The sequence below is a fragment of the Ctenopharyngodon idella genome, chromosome 11 (assembly GCF_019924925.1).
Source record: "Ctenopharyngodon idella isolate HZGC_01 chromosome 11, HZGC01, whole genome shotgun sequence".
Classification (NCBI taxonomy): Eukaryota; Metazoa; Chordata; class Actinopteri; order Cypriniformes; family Xenocyprididae; genus Ctenopharyngodon; species Ctenopharyngodon idella.
Window position 1 is genome coordinate 9,354,168 of NC_067230.1, and position 24,543 is coordinate 9,378,710.

General features: G+C 36.7%; 2 protein-coding genes across 7 annotated transcripts in view; one reads left to right on the forward strand and one right to left on the reverse strand.

Moving 5' to 3' along the window:
• csf1a (colony stimulating factor 1a (macrophage)) overlaps positions 1–24,543 on the forward strand; it is a 54,012-nt gene that overhangs the window by 14,893 nt on the left and 14,576 nt on the right. The gene's annotated exons all lie outside the window — the stretch shown is intronic.
• Positions 1,295–9,196, reverse strand: optc (opticin). Its single transcript, XM_051911614.1, has 7 exons — positions 8,868–9,196; positions 7,884–8,042; positions 7,159–7,324; positions 6,879–7,037; positions 5,815–6,017; positions 2,361–2,456; positions 1,295–2,267 (listed from the first exon to the last, which is right to left on the reverse strand). Exons 1-7 carry the CDS (start codon positions 8,892–8,894, stop codon positions 2,097–2,099), a joined length of 981 nt encoding a protein of 326 aa, XP_051767574.1. The 5' UTR covers positions 8,895–9,196; the 3' UTR covers positions 1,295–2,096.

Here is a 24,543-nt window from a genome sequence, read left to right on the forward strand (position 1 = left end):
AATCAAAACCTCAATTAATTGAACATTTTACCTCGATTACGATTAATGAACTATTATTTTGTTTTTGTTTCTGTTTTTTTTTTTTTTTTTTTTGCCCTCATAGTTCACTGACAAAGTGAATGTAATTGACTATTAAATGTGGGAAAATTTTTTCTTATTGAAAGAGTGATCTGACATAACAGCTCATTTTCAGCAGTTATTTTATCTATGGTTCGTAACATTTCTTACAGATTTCTGCTCGTTGTAAATCAGATAAAGATAAATTAGCACAGTACCAGTACATAATGAGAGCGATTGCGTGTGTGAATTAGTCATACCGTCTCTCTATTAATTGTAAAGCTGTGGGTTGTAAATAGTTCCTTCAAAAGTAGAAAAATATATGCTATAATAAGCTTTGAGTTTCTAAGCTACTTTAGTGATAAATCACAGGACAGCGCTGACTATTTTCTGCGTTCCTCTCTGTGCGCGCGATCTTCACGTTTTGCGCAGCTACTGTTTGTATGAGTGTTCGTGCCACAATGCAGCTGCGCGAGCACGGTAGCTCGAAACACATCCAATCGTTTAAAATCGCTTGAATGTCTAAACTGGCAAACCTTAAAACACATACATCTGACAATTTTTAGTGAAGACGCAAGGCCGCTCGTGCCGTCTCTGTGTGTTGACTTGGCGCTCACCTCCGTGTTGCTTTCATGCCACTGACTGGACGGGCCAGAGTCACGTGGCTACACACGCGGTAGTTTGTTTTTAAGGGGGAAGTATTAACAGGATTAAAAAACCGAAATAACCGACATGGAAAAATTACGTTGGTTAGAGGTTCTGAATTTCGGTTTCGATTACTTTTCGATTAATCGTCCAGCCCTATACCCATCACTAGATATTGTCGAATAAAGTCATTATTTTGTTTTTTTGGTGCACGAAAAGTATTCTTGTCACTTCATAACATTAAGGTTGAACCACTGTAGTCACATGAACTGTTTTAAATATGTCTTTAGTACCTTTCTGGGTATTTGAAAGTGTTAATTATCTTGCTGTCAATGCAGGCCTCGCCATCGGATTTTATCACAAATATATAAAATATATAAAATCTGTATCCTGAAACAAAACCAATCAAAAACCACTGCTGTTCATCTCACCCACAGTGAAAGAGAGCCAAACTTTAATTTTCTGCTGTTGTGTTTAATTTAGTGTTTGGACAGAAATCTGGCTTCATTCAAAATGCGCTGTTAAATGGATCTGTGTGGGATGTTTGCAGTGCAGACCTGTGTCCAGGCAATTGGACATTGCGCTTATGGCATAGCTTCAAAGCCGTGAAAGAATGAGCAGACACATTTTGGTGTGAGAAAACCTGTTCATGCTCATGGGATTACATTTGTTGTGTCTTTACAGGTGCTTAACATCCAGTGCAAATAATCTAGGAGTATCTTTACATTGTGCACACAGGTAAATGTCAAACTATAAATATTTGACAGTTGCTAAGTAACCTCAGAAACCACCTGCAGTGGTACATGAACGAATTGATTTAAAAATAGATGCAGCTGAGTTGTCACTGTATATACGTCATGAAAGCTGTTGAATGGGAAACAGATAAATCAAGCAAACTTAAGTATCATTAATAAAGAACAGTGCATCCTCAAAGACCGTTAGCATCAATCTGAGATAAAATGACACAAACACCTGACAGATGGAGCTGACTGTCTATAGAAATGCAGAAGTATGTTACAGCAGACAGAAATTACTGGAGAAGGGCGCCACATTGTGGTGAAAAGGGGCACTACAACTATTCAACTGTAGTTGTATATGCTCTTGCTCTAACTTCTTCTGCAAATTTAATCAATGTCTCTAGCTCTGTTCCAAATAGGTGAGATATTGCAACAGAGTCATTTTTTACATCTATTGTAATGAGTGCAAAGTCACTGAGTGCGTACCTAGCGTGACTGGCTAAAAGAGAACAAAGTTTGGAATAAAAAACTTTCTCCTAGATATTGATTACATGGCGTTTGATTTTCTTGCTTCATATTATTTTTGCTGTGGTCACAGAGGAGTTTAGAAAATACACACATACACACACAAACTTTGGAAAAAAGAGGGACATTGTCCTAGACTGGAGTGCCTACAGGTAGTCGTGGTAAGCAGATATAAGCCTGAGGGTAGAGATTGATGTCCACTGGGTTGCCATCAAGCCTGATGTCCTCAAGGGCTTTCCGTATGTAGTTTTTGTCATGTATGTTGCAGAAAGTATCTTGGCTTATGCTCTGTATATTGTTATTCTGGAGGAAATGTAGAAGAGAGAGAGATAAATTGCATTAATTCTGAGGACATTATTGGCTACTAGTGAGGAGAGTAGCAGGAGCTGTTTTTACCTGCAGGTGGAGCACTCGTAGGCTGTCCGGTAGGGGTACGGGAATGTAGTCTAACTTGTTGTTTGACAGGTAAAGAAACTGAAGCTCTTTCATCTCCTACTCATGAGAGAAAATGAACACAAACAAGATGATAAGATGATAAGAACATTATCATGCTCAATTTATTATTTGTCTGTGGAAAAGTAATCATTTCCCTGCTGAAAACCCTCCCCCCAGCTAAAACCCTAACCTGGTTGGCTGGTTTTAGCTGGTCTCCCAGGCTGGTTTTAGAAGGTTTTGGCCACTTTTATTATCTGGCCAGGCTTGTCTTAGCTTATTCCAGCTAAAACTAGGGAGCCAGCCAGAGAGATCAGCTTAAACCAGCTACTTCCAGCTTAAAACAGCTAAATCTGGCCTAGGCTGGTTTTAGCCTTTTTTTTTCAGCAGTGTTGGTGAGAATTTTAAAGGGGGGGTGTAATGCTATTTCATGCATTCTGACTTATTTACACTGTTAAAGAGTTGGATTATCATGCTAAACATAGACAAAGTTTCAAAACACGAGTTGGGCGTATGACGGAGTATTTCTGTGCCAAAAATACTCTTCCAAATCCTCACGAACTTCGGGGTCTTTTTTTCAAGTATGTGCCTGTGTGATATCAGAATGGTTGGAATTCCTTCACGAAATCAACAATGTCACTAAAGAAGTGTGTTTTTGGTTGTGAGGGAAAGATAACCTTGCTTCCCAAAGAACCCAGCACTATGCTCCAGCATTACATTGATGCGCTCTCAATGTTTGTTATTAAAATAACCATAGAAACTGATAGTTGCAATCACTTTTTTATTGGTTAAAATGAATGGAGAATATCTCGTGTTTTTCCGTGGCTGCTCGAGCCCTCCGGATCGGCGTTTATAGTTTAATAAACAAGGTCCAGTCCTGAGTAGCATCTGCCTGCAATACCGCATTTCTAGGACCGCAGTTCTAGGACCCTAGCAAAAATTTAGTTGTTTAATTGATTAAGTTTAATTTATATATTAATTTAATTAATTACAGGTGCTGGTCATATAATTAGAATATCATCAAAAAGTTGATTTATTTCACTAATTCCATTCAAAAAGTGAAACTTGTATATTATATTCATTCATTACACACAGACTGATATATTTCAAATGTTTATTTCTTTTAATTTTGATGATTATAACTGATAACTAAGGAAAATCCCAAATTCAGTATCTCAGAAAATTAGAATATTACTAATGACCAATACAAAGAAAGTATTTTTAGAAATCTTGGCCAACTGAAAAGTATGAACATGAAAAGTATGAGCATGTACAGCACTCATTACTTAGTTGGGGCTCCTTTTGCCTGAATTACTGCAGCAATGCGGCGTGGCATGGAGTCGATCAGTCTGTGGCACTGCTCAGGTGTTATTAGAGCCCAGGTTGCTCTGATAGTGGCCTTCAGCTCTTCTGCATTGTTGGGTCTGGCATATCGCATCTTCCTCTTCACAATACCCCATAGATTTTCTATGGGGTTAAGGTCAGGTGAGTTTGCTGGCCAATTAAGAACAGGGATACCATGGTCCTTAAACCAGGTACTGGTAGCTTTGGCACTGTGTGCAGGTGCCAAGTCCTGTTGGAAAATGAAATCTGCATCTCCATAAAGTTGGTCAGCAGCAGGAAGCATGAAGTGCTCTAAAACTTCCTGGTATACGGCTACGTTGACCTTGGACCTCAGAAAACACAGTGGACCAACACCAGCAGATGACATGGCACCCCAAACCATCACTGACTGTGGAAACTTTACACTGGACCTCAAGCAATGTGGATTGTGTGCCTCTCCTCTCTTCCTCCAGACTCTGGGACCCTGATTTCCAAAGGAAATGCAAAATGTACTTTCATCAGAGAACATAACTTTGGACCACTCAGCAGCAGTCCAGTCCTTTTTGTCTTTATCCCAGGCGAGACGCTTCTGACGCTGTCTGTTGTTCAAGAGTGGCTTGACACGACAGCTGAAACCCATGTCTTGCATACGTCTGTGCGTAGTGGTTCTTGAAGCACTGACTCCAGCTGCAGTCCACTCTTTGTGAATCTCCCCCACATTTTTGAATGGGTTTTGTTTCACAATCCTCTCCAGGGTGCGGTTATCCCTATTGCTTGTACACTTTTTTCTACCACATCTTTTCCTTCCCTTCGCCTCTCTATTAATGTGCTTGGACACAGAGCTCTGTGAACAGCCAGCCTCTTTTGCAATGACCTTTTGTGTCTTGCCCTCCTTGTGCAAGGTGTCAATGGTCGTCTTTTGGACAACTGTCAAGTCAGCAGTCTTCCCCATAATTGTGTAGCCTACAGAACTAGACTGAGAGACCATTTAAAGGCCTTTGCAGGTGTTTTGAGTTAATTAGCTGATTAGAGTGTGGCACCAGGTGTCTTCAAAGTTGAACCTTTTCACAATATTCTAATTTTCTGAGATACTGAATTTGGGATTTTCCTTAGTTGTCAGTTATAATCATCAAAATTAAAAGAAATAAACATTTGAAATATATCAGTCTGTGTGTAATGAATGAATATAATATAAAAGTTTCACTTTTTGAATGGAATTAGTGAAATAAATCAACTTTTTGATGATATTCTAATTATATGACCAGCACCTGTAATATATTGTCCTAACCAACCCCTAGCCCTAAACCTACCCATTGGTAACCCTGTTTAAATATTTAAAACTAGATGGCGCTAGTTCACAACCAAAAACACACTTCTTTGGTGACGTTGATTTCGTGAAGTCCTGTGACCTGTGCAGTGCTGCCGACGACTTCCGTAAAGCCGAACGCGCGTTGATGGGCGTGCTCTTGCTCTCTTGCTTTGGTCGATGTGTGCGCGCGCGCTCTTCCGGGAGAAGTGCCCGTACAAGGAACTCCAACCATTCTGATGTCACACAGGCACATACTTGAAAAAAATACCCAGAAGTTCGTGAGGATTTGGAAGAGTATTTTTGGCACAGAAATACTCTGTCATGTGTCCAACTCGTGTTTTGAAACTTTAGCCATGTTTAGCATGATAATCCAACTCTTTAACAGTGTAAATAAGTCAGAATGCATGAAATAGCATTATATCACCCCTTTAAGATTAACATGAGATTGGCAGAAACTGTGTGTGATACCCCCCCTTTAAGGTCCATCCATCCATCCATCCCATATTTATTTAGAGCACCAAATCAGCATATTAGAGTCATGTGACACTGAAGACTGGTGTAATGTCTGCTGAAAATTCAGCTTTGCCATCACAGGAATAAATTACATTTGAAAATATATTAAAATAGAAAACAGTTATTTTAAATTGTAATAATATTTCACAATATTACTGTTTTCATTGTATTTTTTGATAAAAATATGTAGCCTGGGTGAGCATAAGAAACTACTTTCAAAAACATTTTAAAAAATCCTAAAGACCCCAAACTTTTGAATGGTTCTCTAAGTACCTTAAAGGCCTCTGAGTGCATGCCTGTACTCCTTAGCTTGTTATTGCGAACATCGATGTGCTTGAGGGAAGCTGGGAGTTCTGGGAGTGCCTGGATGTTGTTGTCGGCCAAAATGAGATCCTGAAGCTGAAGCAGTGAACGAAAAGCATCTTCGTTCACTTTACCTATCTGGTTTCCACTCAGGTCGATCCGTTTCAGTTGATCTGAGAACACCGTTAAAGGATTAGTTCACCCAAAAGTGAAAATTCTGTCATTAATTACTCGCCCTCATGTCATTCCACACCCGTAAGACCTTCGTTCATCTTCGAAACACAAATTATTATTATTATTATTATTACAGTGGTTCAACCTTAATGTTATGAAGCGACGAGAATACTTTTTGTGTGCCAAAAAAACAAAATAACTGACATTATTCAACAATATCTAGTGATGGGGGGTTTCAAAACACTGCTTCATGAAGCTTCGAAGATTTACAAAACTTTTGTTTCGAATCAGTGGTTCGGAGCGTGTATCAAACTGCCAAAGTCACGTGATTTTAGTAAACGAGGCTTCGTTATGTCATAAGTGTTTTGAAGCGTAAATAGCAATTTCAATTTCAATGGTTCACCATTGGGGGGCATGACTTTGATACAGTCACGCCCCCCAATGGGTCAGTTTGATACAGGCTCCGAACCACTGATTCGAAACAAAAGATTCGTAAAGCTTCGAAGGCTTCATGAAGCAGTGGTTTTGAAATCGCCCATCACTAGATATTGTTGAATGGAGGCCTCACTCAGCCATCGGATTTTATCAAAAATATCTTAATTTGTGTTCCGAAGATGAACAAAGGTCTTAAGGGTGTGGAAGGATATGAGGGTGAGTAATTAATAACAAAATTTTCATTTTTTGGTCAACTAACCCTTTAAGTACAGCTTTTATAAAAATCATTCAGTTTGATTCATAATTCAATTTATAAAGTGTTAAATCTAACTATTTATGCACTTGTGTAAACTGTGTAATACAGTATATGTTTGAAAAACCACATTTGTATCTTCAAGAAAGAGGGAAGTCTGTTTGAGTCTTACTGAGATTGATGAAGTCTGTGGCTTTGACCTCAGTGATCTTGTTGAAGCGAGCGTAGAAGTGTGTGGTTTCTTTGGGAAGAGGGGGAATCTGAATCAGTTCTGAGTCATCACAGTAAACACTGCCGCTGATACACACACACAGCAGGCAGGAGGGCATCCCTACAGTAGAGAGGGAGAGAGGACTGTGCTATGACACTTCATACCACTAGAGGCCACAAGATTCATGACTGAAAGGGAAAACAAAACATTTTTATCACTTTCAAGCCATTTATCTATCTACCTAAGCCTGTGTCAGGCCCAAACAGACCCGGACCACGGAAGTCTAGAGTGGATAGGACAGGTGACTTTGTTGGACGGGGCGGCAGTGTCACTTCCTCCACATAGTCCTCAGGAGGAACTACAGCAGGTGGCTGAGTGACTGCTGGAGGAGGAGCCAGTGTCCCAATCTCAGTCAGTAAGAAAGAGAGGTTTGACAAAATTACTTCACAAGAACACAACAATATACATGAACACATTCATAGTGACTCTATTTCCGAAAAATAAAAATCTGTCATCATTTTCTCAACCTCATATCATTCCAAACCTGTATGGCTTTCTTTCTTCTGCAGAACACACAAGATATTTTTTGATAAATGTCTGCTTTATTTGTCCATACAATGGAAATCACTGGGCTCAAATGTAATGTAGTTCCCAACCTTCAAAAAATATATGCTTTACTGAATACAAATATAACATCAAAAAAGGTGTCTAATGAAGTTCATTCATAAAATTTTAACAGTTTAATTGATCTTTTAAAAATGTAATAGTATGTAATAGCTGAATAGCACTTATCCCCCTTCACTTTGATTATATAGAAAAGTATATAGCTTGATATCCTGCCTAACATCCAAAGTTTCTCCTTTTGTGTTTCATGGAAAAAGAAAAAAAGTCATACAGGTTTGGAACGACACAATCATAATTAAGTGACAGAACTGTCAAACTTAATCAGCTCTTGAAACCTCTCACCTCCTCATCCAGGTCATCATAATCATAGGTCACTCCGTATGGGTTCGGATCCCATGGGTTTAAATCATCAAAGGTCGGGCCAAATGCTTCAGGGTCCAGATCAGTTGGAGGGGCACTGAGACTGAAGCCCAACAGGGTCCAAACGAGATACAGCGCCATCTATAGTAGACAAAGTGAATTATCTATGTATATAGTACTTTGTCATTGTGGATTTGCGAAATGCATTGGGGACTTGTTATGAGTTTAACATCACAGAGTGTCAAGGTAATCTACATCTTGCAATTTATACTCTATCTTTCTTATAAGCTGAAAAATTGTGCATTCATTTTGGGCTTTTGGAGATGGGCTCGCTTTTTTTTTTTTTCAAAGGGATTTTATAACTGTCTGCAGGAGTTCTTTGTCTACAGCCCCGGATGCCTGTCACACCAGTATTTATTTAACCTTTAAGGGCATTTCTTTCCGGCTGCCCAGACACATAAACTCTGAATAGCCAGAAACATCATACATAATGACAGTGTGCAAGTTCATACACTTTAGACCATCCACACATTTGAAAACATAAATAAAGTAGTTGAATGGTTTGCAACAGTAATCTATCTACCTGAATAGTTTTGTGAAGAAGGCTGACAGGGGTGTGCGATCTAAAGTATGGTTTTCCATATATAATAATCCTCTGGAGTAGCGAAAAGTACCTAAATAACCTACCAAATATAACATAAAATCACGCGTCTTCCTCCGTACTAAATCAACACAGATGGAGTCCATAATGCGCATTTACACGGTCGTCATGTAGCGTTTCTCAGTGCTGTGCAATCAGAAGACCACACCATCCTTGCCTCCTAACAGCTCCAGCCTGACACATCAGTATTCAAAGCTCTCCTGGGCCTATTTAATTATTCACATAACCCCGTTCTGAAAGTATTCGCAATATGACTAATTACCAAGGAGTCTTCATACAGCAGGAAGGGGGAAAAAGAGACCTACCTTTGATATTTGCCTGTTAACAGCCATGGCCTGAGAGCAGATCTTAGGGGAACAGTGGTATGGACGCTGGCCTGTGTTCTCCTGAGGTTTGAGCAATGAATAGCTGACCAAGGATTAAGGACACTAGCAGGTTAGGTGAGGGGGAGAGGTGGGAGCTCAGCTGGGGGATGGCCAGGTCAGTTTGCTCAGCTGTCACTAATTTTACAGCGCTGTCATTGCCGTAGTGTCAGACCTGGCCTGGTTTGGTAATTTACCACTCCCTGCCGGCAGGTTGTTAACTTCATGTGGTTTTCAGACGTGTGTCTTAGTGAGATGCAAGACTTCATTTTTTTTCACTACATTTTATGTTGTTTTGGTGTTCCAGAAGACAATTTTTGGTTTCCAGGAAGAATCTTGGATTGTTTTGGGAGTGGTCAGTCCACCCCTTGTGGTTTCCAGTCCATTCAAGCATTGTACTTCTTGTAACATAGTGAGAAGTAAATCTGTGTCATAATTGTTTGACTCAATTATCTGAAGCCTCAGAACTGTTTCTGACTGAACACCCTGTGAAGTCTGAATTAAACTAATGGACTTAATGTTATTACATGGTGTATTAAGCAGGTCAGTGAGGTCAGCTGTTTGTGATTTGACTCAGACTGACATCCAATAGCAAACCTAGTGGATGACCTTTGACATCCTTTGATTTTTTACTGGCGTCTGCCTGACGAGACGCAAACAGACACTCCTGCATAATTCCTTTTCTGTAAGAGATCTTGCGTCACTTCTCAATTAGCAACCATGTTTCACATATCAAAATTCCATTGCAAAATACTTTGTACAGATGATGATTAGCTCAAAAGGAAGCACTAATTAACCAGAGAGGAGGTATATGAAAACTTTTCCTCTCTCCTAATGAGGACAAGTCAAATAAATCATGGACAAATATTTATTTTCACAAGTCTTTTATGCTCACCAAGGCTGTTTATTTGATGCAAAAATACAATAAAAACAGCAACATTGTGAAATATAACTACAATTAAAAATAACTATTTTCTATTTTAATATATTTTAAAATGTAATTTATTCCTGTGATGGCAAAGCTGAATTTTCAGCAGCCATTAGTCCAGTCTTGAGTGTGATATGATTCTTCAAAAATAATTCTAATATGCTGATTTGGTGCTCAAGTAATATTTTGTTATTATTATCAATGTTGCAGACAGTTGTGCTGCTTAACCTTTTTGTGGAAACTGTGATGCATTTTTTTGATGCAAGTATTAATTTCTTTTAAAAATCTTACTGTCCCAAACGTTTAAATGGTAGTGTATAATATCTGTCAGCTACACTGTGAAAAATTGCCGGGAATTTACGGGATTAAAGAGTATTATTTTTGAAATAAATTACTGTAGTCGGAAATTTACAGTGAAATTAATGCATGCTGGGTCATTTTCTTACTATTAATCAAATTACTATTAAAAATTACTATTAATCAAAAAGCAAAATGATACTTAAATTACAGTAATTTACTGCTCTTGTTTTACTGTGAATTTACATTATAAAGCAGTCTTTAACCATGGCACTGTAAGAAATTATATCATTTGCACTGTAATTGTTCCGTAATGGTGATCAGTGTTCCATCTGTTTATTATTGGACCTTGTATATTCATATTCAAATTTCTGATCTAGCCAAGTCAGAAGTGTGAAAACATTTGTCACACTTCTGGTGACAAATTTTAATAATATAAAAGATAAACTGTGATTTACAAAATAAACCAAGAACACATAATATTACAAAATAAACCAAGAACACAAACTGCTAAAACCAAAAATAAGTTAAGTAGTCAGATAAAACCAACAAGTATCAAAAAAGCATAACCTATTCATGCTGCATTGCATGCTGGGTACCTTCATGGTACAAATGCACTGTAGAAATACAATATGATATTGTTTGTTTACAGTAATTTTTGTTTTCAAGTACTGTAAAACCAAGCTTTTTTACAGTACGATTGTAAAAAAACTTGACTGAAATTGGCAGTAAAGTACTGTAGATTTTATAATACATTTCTGAGAGTGCAGTTAGATACAAGAGAAGTCCTACTGTGAGATTACTGTGAAAGTAATGCAATTATTAACCTGGAATACACTGTAATTTCACACTAAAATTTTTAACAGTGTAAATCTTGATGTTGATGTGCTAGCATGCAGCTAAAAAGCACAATTTTGTGGTGCCTGTCTTTTCTTCTTACTGAAATGTTAAAATGTTCTCAGTTCTCATGTCTAATAAAGAAATGCACATTGCTGTATGAGAAAGATGTACAGTAAGTGTTTCAAAGGTGCTTTTCAATGAATAACATTTGTTCCAAGATACAATGCCTAAAGCAAAACAGAGTCTGAATTTTATTTAGCCATTGTGTGAATGTGCATGTGTTTCATTTTATGAGACTGGGAAAGCTGTAAAACCTTTTTTAATCAGCATATCTTCAGAAACTCTTCAATAATTAAGTAAGTAAGTCAGAATTATTCAGAGCACAATTAATGGGATGCAGTTATATTTGTTGCCACAATACAGTGCAACATCATTGTACAATAATTGAAATCTTAAATAAAAATAGTGGAAAATATAGTTATATGAGATGTGATAGTTATGAAAAATATATTTAGGTATGGCAATTGATAAATTCTAACAGAACAGTGTTCTTGCCTGTTAAGCTGACTAATTTCATCTATAATGACAGTTGTTATGTTTTGATATCCACCTGCTGGGGGAGCAAGAGTTCTGAGCTGTTTGTCAGACTGTACAGCATTTCAGGAAATTGTTTCCATCAGCCACCTGAATAACATTAGTCAGGCCATGGAGGATGTATACAATTACAAAAAGTTCACTTTTCTAAGACTTTTCTAAGAAGCATTTAAGAGGCTGAGATTGTGGGCTTTTTGTAATGTGTTATTTCAGACTAGTGGAAAGAAAACATTTATTTTATTGCACGTTAGATTTCGACTTTTTTTTTTTTTTTCTTCCAAAATGAGTGTTTTCTCATGGACTCAGCCAGAAACTTTCCTTTTCGTAGCACTTGCATACGTCAAACTTTACAGTTTTATTCCTATATTCTGAAGGTTTACAGAGGGGTTTGTTCATTTAGCATTCACTTTTATACAACATTTTATTTCTAAAAATATGGTGAAAATTATTATTATTATTATTATTTTCTACATGCTGACAATATTTTCTGATATATCCCCTATCTCCTCTAGAATTTGAGAATTTGAATCTGTCTTTATCCAGTGTTAGGGTTTTTGTTCTGGAAATGTATGTAAATGCATGCATATTTAATTAGTCATTAGTTAATGCCTCATTTGCATATTTAAGCATAACATTTCAGAAATGTGTAATACAAAAATTGTTTGCGATTCTTAATGTAATCAGTCAACTAGGGGAAGTACGTTTATATCTATTTTTTTTTTTTTTTTACCCTATTGATCTGGGGTGTCTTGCCTTAAACACCCAAAGAGAGTTTTAACAAAAAGCAAAAAATTAAGTAAAACATTGCTCACCCTCATGTTGTTCCAAACCTGTATTACATTCTTCTATGGAACATATAATAAACTTTTTTTTCCCATACAATGAAAGTCCATGTGTTGTTTGGTCCCAGTGACTTATTATATGGACAAAAACAGTTGAAACATTCTTCAAAATATTTTCTTGTGTTCCACAGCAGAAAGAATGGTTTGGAATGACATGGTGGTGAGTACTGTAAATGATTCATTTAAGTTTTCATTTTTGGATGAACTATTCCTTTAAGACTAACAAGACATAATAACTGTTAAAGGACAAGACGTGACAAAGGGCAAAGCAAATAAGAGAGCTATTTTCACTGACTAATAGGAAAACAAGAATAATTGACAAGATACAACTGGGAACATGAGACTGAACAGAAAAATATGACAAAAGAACGCCCAAACACTCCACACCCATTACATATGGTAAAAAATTGGTATTAAGTTGTTGCTTAACTATCAAAGAAAATCACTTAAACCAAATTCAAGTGGTGGTGATTGTGACTCCGGACTCGAATCATTTGGTTGTTCACTAAAAGGATTCATTGTCTGATTCTTTATGGTTTCTCTATAGTTTACACTAGTTGGCGATCAGTGAATGTTTTTTGCAGTGAATCGTTCACTCAACAGATTCATTTGAAAACTGTATTTGTTCACGAGGTCCAACTAATCATCAGGCTAAGACTACATTCTTTCCTTTTAAAAATTCAAAAATAAGCCAAGAAAGTGCCAATTATAAGTAAAAGCAACCTCTGAGAAACAATGTGCAGTTTGTTAATAGAGTTTTTGAGAGCATGACTAATTGCTCTCTTCTACTTAATTGTTTTTGTGATGCAGATAGTGATGATAAAATCAAGCTGCCCTTGAACCTGGTGGACTGAATGGTTGTGCGTCCAGAACACAGGTTTAGAGAAAAAGCATGAACACTTTCTAACCTGTTTAGTTGTGATATACAGCAAAGAATGGACAGCCTCAAAATGAACCATGTATACTGTTACCACAGTATGGGCTTTTGCAAACACAATGTGGTATCTACTTAGATTTTTTTCTTGACTGAACTGCGTATGTTTATTTTCATAAGCACCCAACATGGTGTCTGTTGTTCTTTACACAGCATGACAATGTTAACAGTTCACTTGATTTTCATACACATATAGCTTATGAGAATGGTTTCTCTGTCTTTAAACTCTGTCTCTAAATTAACAGGAAGTCTGCAAATAATTCATCATTTGTGATATACATAAGGCATAACATTATGACCACCTTCCTAATATTGTGTTGGTCCCGCTTTTGCTGTCAAAACAGCCCTGACCTGTCGAGGCATGGACTCCCCTGAAGGTGTGCTGTGGTATCTGGCACCAAGATGTTAGCAGCAGATCCTTTAAGTCCTGTAAGTTGCGAGGTGGGGCCTCCATGGATTGGACTTGTTTGTTCGGCACATCCCACAGATGCTCAAGGCCAAATCAACACTTCAAACTCGTTGCTGTGCTCCTCAAACCATTCCTGAACCATTTTTGCTTTGTGGCAGGGCGCATTATCCTGCTAAAAGAAGTCACAGCCACCAGGGAATACCGTTTCCATGAAAGGGTGTACATGGTCTGCAACAATGCTTAGGCAGGTGGTACGTGTCAAAGTAACATCCACATGGATGGCAGGACCCAAGGTTTCCCAGCAGAACATTGGACCACTTTTTGATAGATACTAACCACTGCAGACCGGGAACACCCCACAAGAGCTGCAGTTTTGGAGATGCTCTGACCCAGTCGTCTAGCCATCACAATTTGGCCCTTGTCAAACTCGCTCAAATCCTTACGCTTGCCCATTTTTCCTGCTTCTAACACATCAACTTTGAGAACAAAAAATTCACTTGCTGCCTAATATATCCTACCCACAAACAGGTGCCGTGATGGAGAGATAATCGGTGTTATTGTTATTCACTTAACCTGTCAGTGGTCATAATGTTATGCCTGATTGGTGTATATATATATATATATATATATATATATATATATATATATAAGGTATATACAGTACAAGCGATATAGAGGCAAATCCGCAATAAATATAAATACTTTAGATAATTGACTGAAGTGTAAGTGAATAGATGTCTCACTTTGACTGTTTTAGTCATGCGTCTAAATGACAGAGCATGTTAAACATTGAGAAATGCTGCAATAGTCCACTGACAGGACATTTCATCTGTTTTGCAGTCACATAACCATTGTTTAGTTCTAGACAGAATAATTTGATTGGTTGCAGGTGGAAAATGGCGAATATTTGAATCCTCACGGATGTCCTGTTATCCTCATATTTATCTACATTTGTCATAAACATTGTTCAGATGTCCTCAAAGGTTGGTTCGACATGTTTCACTGTGTTATTTTTGTTTACTTAGACTTTTATACTTTTCTAGTATTTATTAATATTTTGAATTAGCTTTTGTTTTTATATTTTCAGTTTTAATTTTAGTTAAGGTGTAGTAATTTTTTATATGTTTTATTAATGTCTATTTAGTATTTATTTATTTTTATTTCAAGTTTAGTTTTTGTAATTTTAGTCCTTCCACTTATTTTATTTCATACAGTTGCCAAGGCAATATTTCTTTTAAGTTTAGGTTTTTCATCTAAAATTTATTTTTGTATTTCAGTTTTATTTTAATCAATTTTTAATAGTTTTAGTTTTAGTAAACTAACATCACTGCATTTCAAGTGCTTTTTACTATTTGAAATGACATACGTTCTGTAAATCAGTCAAATAATCCTTTAAATCTACCAATATAAACAGGTTTGTATGAAGGTTCAGGGTTTGGATGAGGGGGCTGAAGGGTTTGGTTCAGGGTTTGATCGGGCTGAAACTAGCAAAAAAACACTTGTGTTGCGCCTGGCGTTGCATTGCGCCGGGTGTATGATAGGACCCTGAGACTTATTCATTTCACTTTTGGTGTTACAGGGCCTTTACATTTACCAAAAATTACCCAGGTGAGAAAAAGTAACATAACACATTACTTTCTATAAAAAGTAACTAAGTGATGCAATTAGTTACTTTTTTAGGGGGTAATGCATTATAACGCATTACTTTTAAAAGTAGCTTTCTCCAACACTGCTTATACAGTGAAACTGATGTGTGTGTGTGTGTGTGTGTGTGTGTGTGTGTGCGTGTGATTGTTTTGAGGTTTTCTCATGAACCGCTGCTATGAGCCACAGCAAACATGCTGACTTCTGTGCTATTGTTGAACTGCCTCCAAAACACACTGCTCCTGAGACATGGAGGATTCACTTACCTCAGCTTATCAAACACTTCTTGAGAAGTGTTACTTAACTTCTTTCATAATCTATGAATTTCTTAATAAACATTTCTCCTCCCATTCAAAACACAGTTTGTATGTGGTGGACTTCCAGTGTAAGTGCATTACTGTGAACATGCACAAAACATAAAATTATTTTCTGTGGGACTCAACAGCAATGTGGTATACCACAGATGTCACCCATAGATGTTTAGTTATAAATAACCAGCATATTACTTTAACTATGAATTTATCAGTACACAGGAATAAACTTTAACAGTTTTAAACAGTTCCTTCTTTTCGTAAATTAAACAAATATTGGCTCACTCTGCTGTACATCATGTGGCTTCTTTATACCACGATATTGTTAAATTTGTGATTCTGGTTGACATATGTTCCAAGGATGTTGATTAATTTTGCATAACTGAAGCTCCACATTTGTTGGCCACATGTTCTTCCAAATTAGGGACAGGTGTCGTGCAATATCCTCCCGCAGAACCTCATCCACTTGACTCCAAGAGTTAGCCATTAGGCTGATCAAAACCATCTATCATTTTTGTCTTTTTGTTCATCATTTAAGAAAATCCTGTTATGCATAAAACCCTGATTGCATCAAATTAGAGTATGTTGACAGGTTCATCATTTAGTGCTATGCTAAGCTTGTTTTTCAGCTGATTTTCAGTTGTAAGCTTTATTTATAATCATTCATGAATTTGCAGAAGTAGATGTTTGCATCTTTCAGTGGCTTCACATCACAGTGACTTAACTCCCTGCAGAGTAAATTGTTGTGTTAACTCAATGTGCAATATTATTGCTCACAGTCACTGGAACGGCTGTTATTCTGCTCAGAACTGAATATTTTCCTCAACCACATATCGTGAACGCAGATTGTTATCCATGGTGATTACATAACCAAGCTTTTTTCTGAGGTTTGTCAGGAATTAAATTACATTCACACGTTTTAAAATAAATATTTTTTTATTTTTTATTGGAGATGTCTGTATGCTATAATTACAAATACAAGGCTTTTGTCATGAATATTAATTATGTTACGCTGGCTCAATTTATTGCCAGAAATATGAAAATAATAATAATAATTTGGCTGGCAGATTCATTCCTATACTGGTTGCTTGAATAATTTGTGATTTGTAGTACAGTGCTCAAGGTAAATGAGTACACCCCCTTTGAAAAGTAACATTTTAAACAATATCTCAATGAACACAAAAACAATTTCCAAAATGTTGACAGTTTTATATAACATCTGTTTAACTTATAACATGAAAGTAAGGTTAAAAATATAACACAGAGAACAAAATTTTCAGTTTTACTCAAATTAGGGTGATGCAAAAATGAGTACACCCCACTGAAAGTCTCTGGAGCAAAGCTAAATTTTAGACTACAAATGTCTAATTTAACAAGAATTCAACCACAGGTGAGTCTAATTATTCATTACACAGGTGTCCAGCAGACAGCTGACTATAACAGGGTGTTAAAACCCCCTCCCATTTCATGTTGTCAGCAATGACACCACATGGAAGAAAAATGTCACAAGACCAGAGAAAGAAAATCATTTCTTTACACCAGAAAGGTGAAGGCTACAAGAAGATCAGCAAAGCTTTACTTATCAGTCAGAATACTGTAGCAAAAGTGGTACAAAAATTTTAAAAAGATGGAACTGCAACCATCTCACAGAGATGTCCAGGTCGTCCACAGAAGTTAACACCTCGACAGGAGTGTCTTCTGATGAGAAGGGCTGAAGAAAATCGGTATGCAAGTTCACTGCAGTTATCTAAAGAAGTAGAAAGCCATACTGGGGTGACTATTTCCTGTGACACAATACGGCGTACACTGTAGAGGAATGGCATACATGGGTGCCGTCCACGAAAGAAGCCTCTCCTAAAGCTCAGGCGCAAAAAAGCCCACCTAGAGTTTGCCAGGGCCCATGCTGACAAAGATGAAGACTACTGGGACTCTATACTTTGGAGTGATGAGACCAAGATAAATGTTTTTGGAACTGATGGCTTCAAAACTGTATGGCGTTGCAAAGGTGAGGAATACAAAGAAAAATGCATGGTGCCTACAGTGAAACATGGTGGTGGCAGTGTCCTTATGTGGGGCTGCATGAGTGCTGCTGGTGTCGGGGAGCTGCATTTCATTGATGGCATAATGAATTCACTGATGTACTGCTCTATACTAAAAGAGAAGATGCTACCATCACTCCGTGCCCTTGGTCGTCGTGCACTTTTCCAACATGACAATAATCCTAAACACTCATCTAAGGCCACTGTTGGATTTCTGAAGAAGAACAGGGTGAAAGTGATTCAGTGGCTCCTGATCTGAACCCAATCGAACACCTATGGGGAATTCTGAAGAGACAAGTTAAGCATCACTCTCCATCCAGCATCCGGGGGCCTCATTTATAAAATGTTGCGCAGAAACCGTCCTAAATTTGATCTTACGATCATTTCTCAGATGTGCGTACGTGTGATTCATAGAATGAACGTACACAGAGAAAACGAGCATACGCCTCTCTTTCAGATGTGAAATCTATAAATCGCAAATGATCTTGAACTTGGGTGCAGCTGAATGGTTTAAGTTCCCCACATTGTAAACAACGCCTAATTAATGCCATTTACATATAAAAGATCAACAGTCATCGTCCAAATCCTTAGCGAGCTGCAAGAATAGCTTAGATTTCCAAAAATCTGCAGTAATCTGACAATGAAAAGTGTGTACGTCTGCTCAGACCCTGACGTGGCTGTAAGCACTTTTCCATGTCAAAGACCGTTTTTATAAATTTAAGCGTACGCACATTCTAAGATGCCTATTAGACTTAGAGCTGTCATTAAAAATCATGGCCATACAAAGTACTAGATGTAGTAGTTTTTGTTGTGGGGTGTACTCATTTTTGCATCACCCTAATTTGAGTAAAACTGAAAAATGTGTAATCTGAGTTATATTATTAACCTTACTTTCATGTTATAAGTTAAACAGATGTTATATTAAACTTAGTCTTGTCAACATTTTGGAAACTGTTTTTGTGTTCATTGAGATATTGTTTAAAATGTTACTTTTCAAAGGGGGTGTACTCATTTACGCTGAGCACTGTATATAATTAAAAAGTATTTTCTTACACCATTTTACATACATTTTCTATCATATATAATGAGGCACTGAATTGTGAACCTACAAAAAATGGGTTGTTTTTAGCAAGGCAATGTAGGGAAAAAGTTCTACAAAATATTTTAGGAATGAAAACTTTAAAAATGTCTTGTGAAACACACATGTACATGTTGCATAATATGAAGAATAATTGGCTCTGGGACACTGAATTATTGAAAATTTAATGCACACCTGCATCGCGGTTGCATTAAATTAAATGTCTGTCATCAGTTATTCCTGGTCAACAAAACCAAGTTGATCTGATCATAAAGGATTTCCGAAGGATTAGAGTAATCCCAAAACTTATGGGGATAGTTTTTCATGTCTTTCTTTCCTGTCTCATCCATAAATCTCTGGGAAAAAAAAAAGGAAATGCATGAAAAGTTGGATGAAAAGTTGATTTTATTTGTCTCCCTGTGTTCAGGTAAATCAATTCAAAATTCCATTCTTCACAAAGTCTCACACAGAGGGACATTATAAAAAAAAGGTCATTCTCAGACGATTTTGTTTCAGCATTTCGTCCTTGCACAGTGGGAAGAAAACTGGGATCATCTGAAACCTAATACTGTTTCAATGATATTCCGTTCACCCCTACAGATGCTCTGCAGTCAGAGCGTAATCAGTTATGTGAGAACAGTCCTGGTTATTTAATCATGTCCAAATGACTTAACCTTTTATCTGTTTTATTATGACACAAATTCCTTCCATTCCATCATTATTATCAGCATTTGTTCATATGTGACACAAAAATGAGGCCATTTATTGGAAAAACATGGACTTTCAAAAGTTCAAAAGTTTACACCCCCTGGCTTTTAATGCATTGTGTTGCCTTCTTGAGCATTAGTGAATGTTTTCACCTTTTGTAAATGTCTTGTTGGAAATGGTTCAGATATGCAGAAGATACTAGAAAACCAAAAAATGTGGAGCTGGACCTTAAAGATTTTTCTGAAGAACAGTGGGCAGTTTAACTGCTAAGGGACTCATTAAAAACTATCACAAAACATAAAAACAGTCGCTGATCATCCAGGTAGCAACACACAGTGTGTATCTATATGCATGTATACATAACTGGTTGACTTCAGTCAATTCAGTTATTATTTTGTCTTGTGAAGTCTACAAAAACTTCTGTCTGCTAAGTCTGCTAAAGTCTGCTAAGAGGGAAAGTAAACTTACGAACAGAACTGTACCCAGAAAAAGTCATTCAGTGTTCACCACGTGTTGCATGAACTATATTATATGTTATATTTTTACTTAACCTGATGATGATGTTAATTATTTAATGTATTTTTTAGTAAATCTCTGATTGTGTCAAAAATAGTTTGGAATCATTAGAGGCCATTTTGTCAAAAACAATTTTAAATGATTTAAATGATTATATCTTGACAAATGTTTGGAATAGAAACATAATAATTAGAAAGCAGAGACTTTTATTTTTTCATTCAGTGTTAAAAATGTGTTTCAGGGTCAGAATGACCAAAGATGATGGAGCATATTTGTAATGCAAGACTTGAGAATTCCTCGCACAAAATCATGAGAGAAACATGAGTAGGATTTCCTTTTTCGTCCTTCAAAAAAAGGACCTTTACTCTGTGGCTGAGGTTCTGCTTTCAAGTACATTCAGGTGTGAAGAAAAGGCTGAGAAATCTTTAGACTAGAGGTGTACCTTTCAAAGGAAGAGACAGGAAAGATAGATGACCAGATGTAGCAGATGTAGCTGCTGCCAGGTTGGAGTGTAGCTTGCTTGAATTCGGGGGGCCCAGGACAAAATATTTATGAGTTATCCCAATTCACGGAGCCCCAGAGAAAATTATAAGGGTAGGCCCCAGATCCCATTCTCTCAGCAACGTAAAGGCACGTTTAATGGGCTCCCTGTGTCACAGGAACAACGTCAAAACCCGGTTGTTCCCCCCCAACGGTGGCCCTGAGAGGATCTAAATGCAGCATTAAATTCAAGCTGTGATCCAAAAAAGCTGAACATACCAAACATTACAATCCTGTAAAAGCAAGACCTGATGGCTGATTAAGGAAGTATATGTACTGTACATTAAATCATGATCAAACAACACCTGGGTAAAATTACATGAGGTGTCAGACGCAGCTGAAATCGCTCCCTATTCCCTATATAGTGCACTAAATCGGGTTCTGGCCATTCTGTAATGTATAATTATATAATTCACTCTGATGAGAAATTTTTAAAGTTATTTTTGTATTATTATTCTATTATAATGAATGAACTATTTATTAAATATGACATGAATATTAGAACATGCAAACAAATTATTAATACCTTATATTACTATGTGTCTGTGTGTGTGTGTGTATTATTATTTATTATTATTATCATTATTATTATTTTTCATGTAAATTAAAGTTATTTCTGCTCTCTGGCACATGGTAATTACATCAGCATCAAGTCACTCACTCATTTTCGTTTCTCTTTCCCCCATATGTATTATGTGCCATTCACTATATAGGAAATAATGAACGAGTGAACTAGTGACTGATTTCAGATGCATCTCAGAAAAATTGCAAAGTAAATGACAAATTATGACACACAGACAAAACTTCATAATAAAAGCCAGACAAAAACAATAGCTGAAAACCAAAAGGGGCAGAACTAGACTATGGGCAGACAATATTTTTTATGGGCTGGCCCCACTCTCATGGGACCAATGAATGCTGCTTTTCGATAGAAGACTGTAGTGGGCCACACGTGGTTGCCGCTACTACATACAATGTGGGGGAAAAGGGTTGAGTTTAGAGAAAATGTTTTTGGACACAGTCCCAAATGCCTTGGGCTGCTGAGAGGGGGGTGTAAAACTTGCGGCTAGCAGCCCAAACCATTAATCTGGGAAGTTACCACAACGACCACGCCATGAGCACATATTGATCAGTGTAGTAATTAAGAAAATCCCTGAAAACAGCTTAATAAGTTTGACAAATTTCCAAGATCAATGAACATTTGTTGAAACAATTATAGAGCTAAAACAGGACATGTTGTGTTCCAAAGGACATTAATGTGCTACAGTATAGTCTTTAAAACATCCACTGTTGGGAAGTCATGTGACACAATGTGCCTCTGCTTCAGAAATTTAATAAGCCAAAAGAATATCAGATGGTATAAGGTTAGAGGGGCACGAGTATGTTTAGAGAGTTGGAATGACTGAACCCAGCTAACAAAAAAATGTTCTAAGAACGTTCTATGAACGTTCAAAATTTCCAACATTTAAAACCTTTTAGAGAACATTATTAAAGACCAGATAACTTCAAATGAATGTTTTATTAACATTACTGGAAGAATTTTTGTTCATAACTGTGAGAGAACCTTGCCAGTACATTAGCTAAAGTTAGCTAAACATTCCATGTTAGCTCGGAAAGCATTGAAATCACTAAGTTAGGTGTAATTTTGAAAGCCATGTGAAACGTCTACAGTTTAATGGAGTAAAATAATAAATCATTTCAAGCCTCCAAAGGGAAAACAACATCCAACTAGTAGATAAATAAGGATGGTGGTGCCTGGAAAGATCTTTTTGCCAAATACATTTCACGGCATTGCGCAAGACCATCCAGTAGCTAAACATGTATGTTGTGATGTTTCAGATTCCCGTACTTGGACAAAACTCATTTTAAAATTCATTTTAAAGTTTGCTGTTCCTTAAATAAGTTTGAGTTGTAATGTTGGACAGTTACTACTAAGCAGCTTGAAAATATTTAAATCCACATGTTAATGTGCATGGTTTAAGGCTTTTGTTTTTTATTAACATTCTGCTTCATGTAATGCCAAATAATGTTTTATCATAAAAAACGATCACATAAAGAGTAATCTCAAAATGTCAGAACTTTAGAGAAAGTGACATGTTAACATCTGTGACATGAAAAGTTTGATTACACTGCCAATGCTTGTCCACAAAAATGAATTTAGGTTTTGTCAGAATTGTCCCTTTCCATTATCTGAGTCACTCAATTTTAAAAGCATGTGCTTTACATTGTCTACGTAGAGATGTTACTTCCCCATGTGAAATAACCAGGCTCACCTTAAGTTAAAAAAAAAAAAAAATCAGTTTTAAGGGTAAATATCCCCACTCAGTGCCCCAAAGGAAGAACAGAACAGTGATCTTACTGACAGCACACATGCTTTGGGCCTGTAATGGATTCGCTATCTGCTTCTTGAAAGAGACGGCACATGTGTGACCCATGTGCATATGGTTACTGGGGTGTGAAGATATTCATGTGGGAGATATTCATATTTTACTCTCCCACAGAATTTGACTTATAATTCTGCTTTGACTCCATGTTGAAGCTGGTAGAAGACAAGGTAAAGATAGATTAGATGCTACAGATGTTATCGTGACATTGTGTTGGCCTTTGAACATAAAATAGTTTAGTCTTTCTCATCCGAACTTTCTTAAGACATTTGAATGTAATATTGAATAATAATTCATATTAAATGTCATTGTATCTGGTTTACCGTAAAACAATCTCTCTATCAGAAATAAAAATGACAAATTCTTACATAAGAATAGTTAACTTGTAAGTCATAGTTGGCTTGTACAAGAAAGTTGGTCGCCTTAGATTTAAGTGTTTATATAAGGCTGATTTTTTAAACATGTTTCTTTGTTAAATATTTTTAAATTTGTGGCTGTATTGACTAATATAATTTTTTTTTCTTTTTTTTTCCACAACCCAGATCTCATTGGCAGGCAATTAAATATTAAATAGAAAACATAAAAATGCGAACTACTCCAATCTTAATTTGTGCCAGCATTTCAGCTTGTTTATATCACCACTCACTTTCCCATCCTTCATGCGTTTGTGTGTGCTTCAGACTGGATGTCTGAACAGAACAATGTGTCATTGATCACCTAATTGATATATAATTGGCATGAATCAGCTTATTTCATGACCAATGACACCAATTTCTGGCAGAGACAGAATTGATATTTAGAAGCAATTTAATTAGATAAGTAAAAGTCTTGGCTATTTAAGGTATTTTCGTCTGAAAGAAATAGTCAAAGGTCATCCTTCCTCTCTGTACAGCTTGGGTTATAATGGCTAATGACATAGTGTATTGCGCATGATCAGGATTTAAGTGAACTTTTATTTTTATTTTTTTATTTTTTTTGGACAATAATTCAATGTGTTGTGTAATGAATAAAAGTCTTTTTTTTTTTCTAACACAAAAATCTGGGACAAATATGTGTTCCAGTTCTCACAGACTTGCACAACATGGGAGAATGTTGTTTAAACATTGTAAAAACAGTATCTTTAAGGCATACAGCAAACACCTTCCCTTTCAGAGGGAGTGAAGACAGTCCAATGAAGAATTTCTTTGAATTTCTTTCTTCCTTGGAACGCAAGATAAAATTTTTGAATAATATCCACGCAGTCATAATACATAAAAGTGTCCAACATAGCTCTTTAAAGTGTTTATTTGTGCTTTTGCATATCCACAATTGGTCATGATCTGTCATGAGACCAGTGTTGGGGGTAACGTGAGTTATGTAATCAGATTACTTTTTTCAAGTAACGAGTAAAGTAATGCATTTGCACTGTTTTTTTTTAATGCACTTTGTTTTCTCATTTATTGACTGACACCTCTCGTCCCCATGTTGACAGAAATCATGAATAAAGATGTTGTTTGCACTGTGTAAACACGATGGTTATTGTAGCTCAAGACTAGGGTGTTTTCACACTTGGTCC

Bases quoted from the DNA above. Each gene is read 5' to 3' on its own strand.
- optc (XM_051911614.1), bottom strand. From the start codon at position 8,894: ATGGCTGTTAACAGGCAAATATCAAAG. The intron at 7,325-7,883 runs GTGAGAGGTTTC...TTACTGACTGAG, and splicing joins ATGATGACCTGGATGAGGAG to ATTGGGACACTGGCTCCTCC. The intron at 2,457-5,814 runs GTACTTAGAGAA...TCTCATGAGTAG, and splicing joins TGCACTCAGAGGCCTTTAAG to GAGATGAAAGAGCTTCAGTT.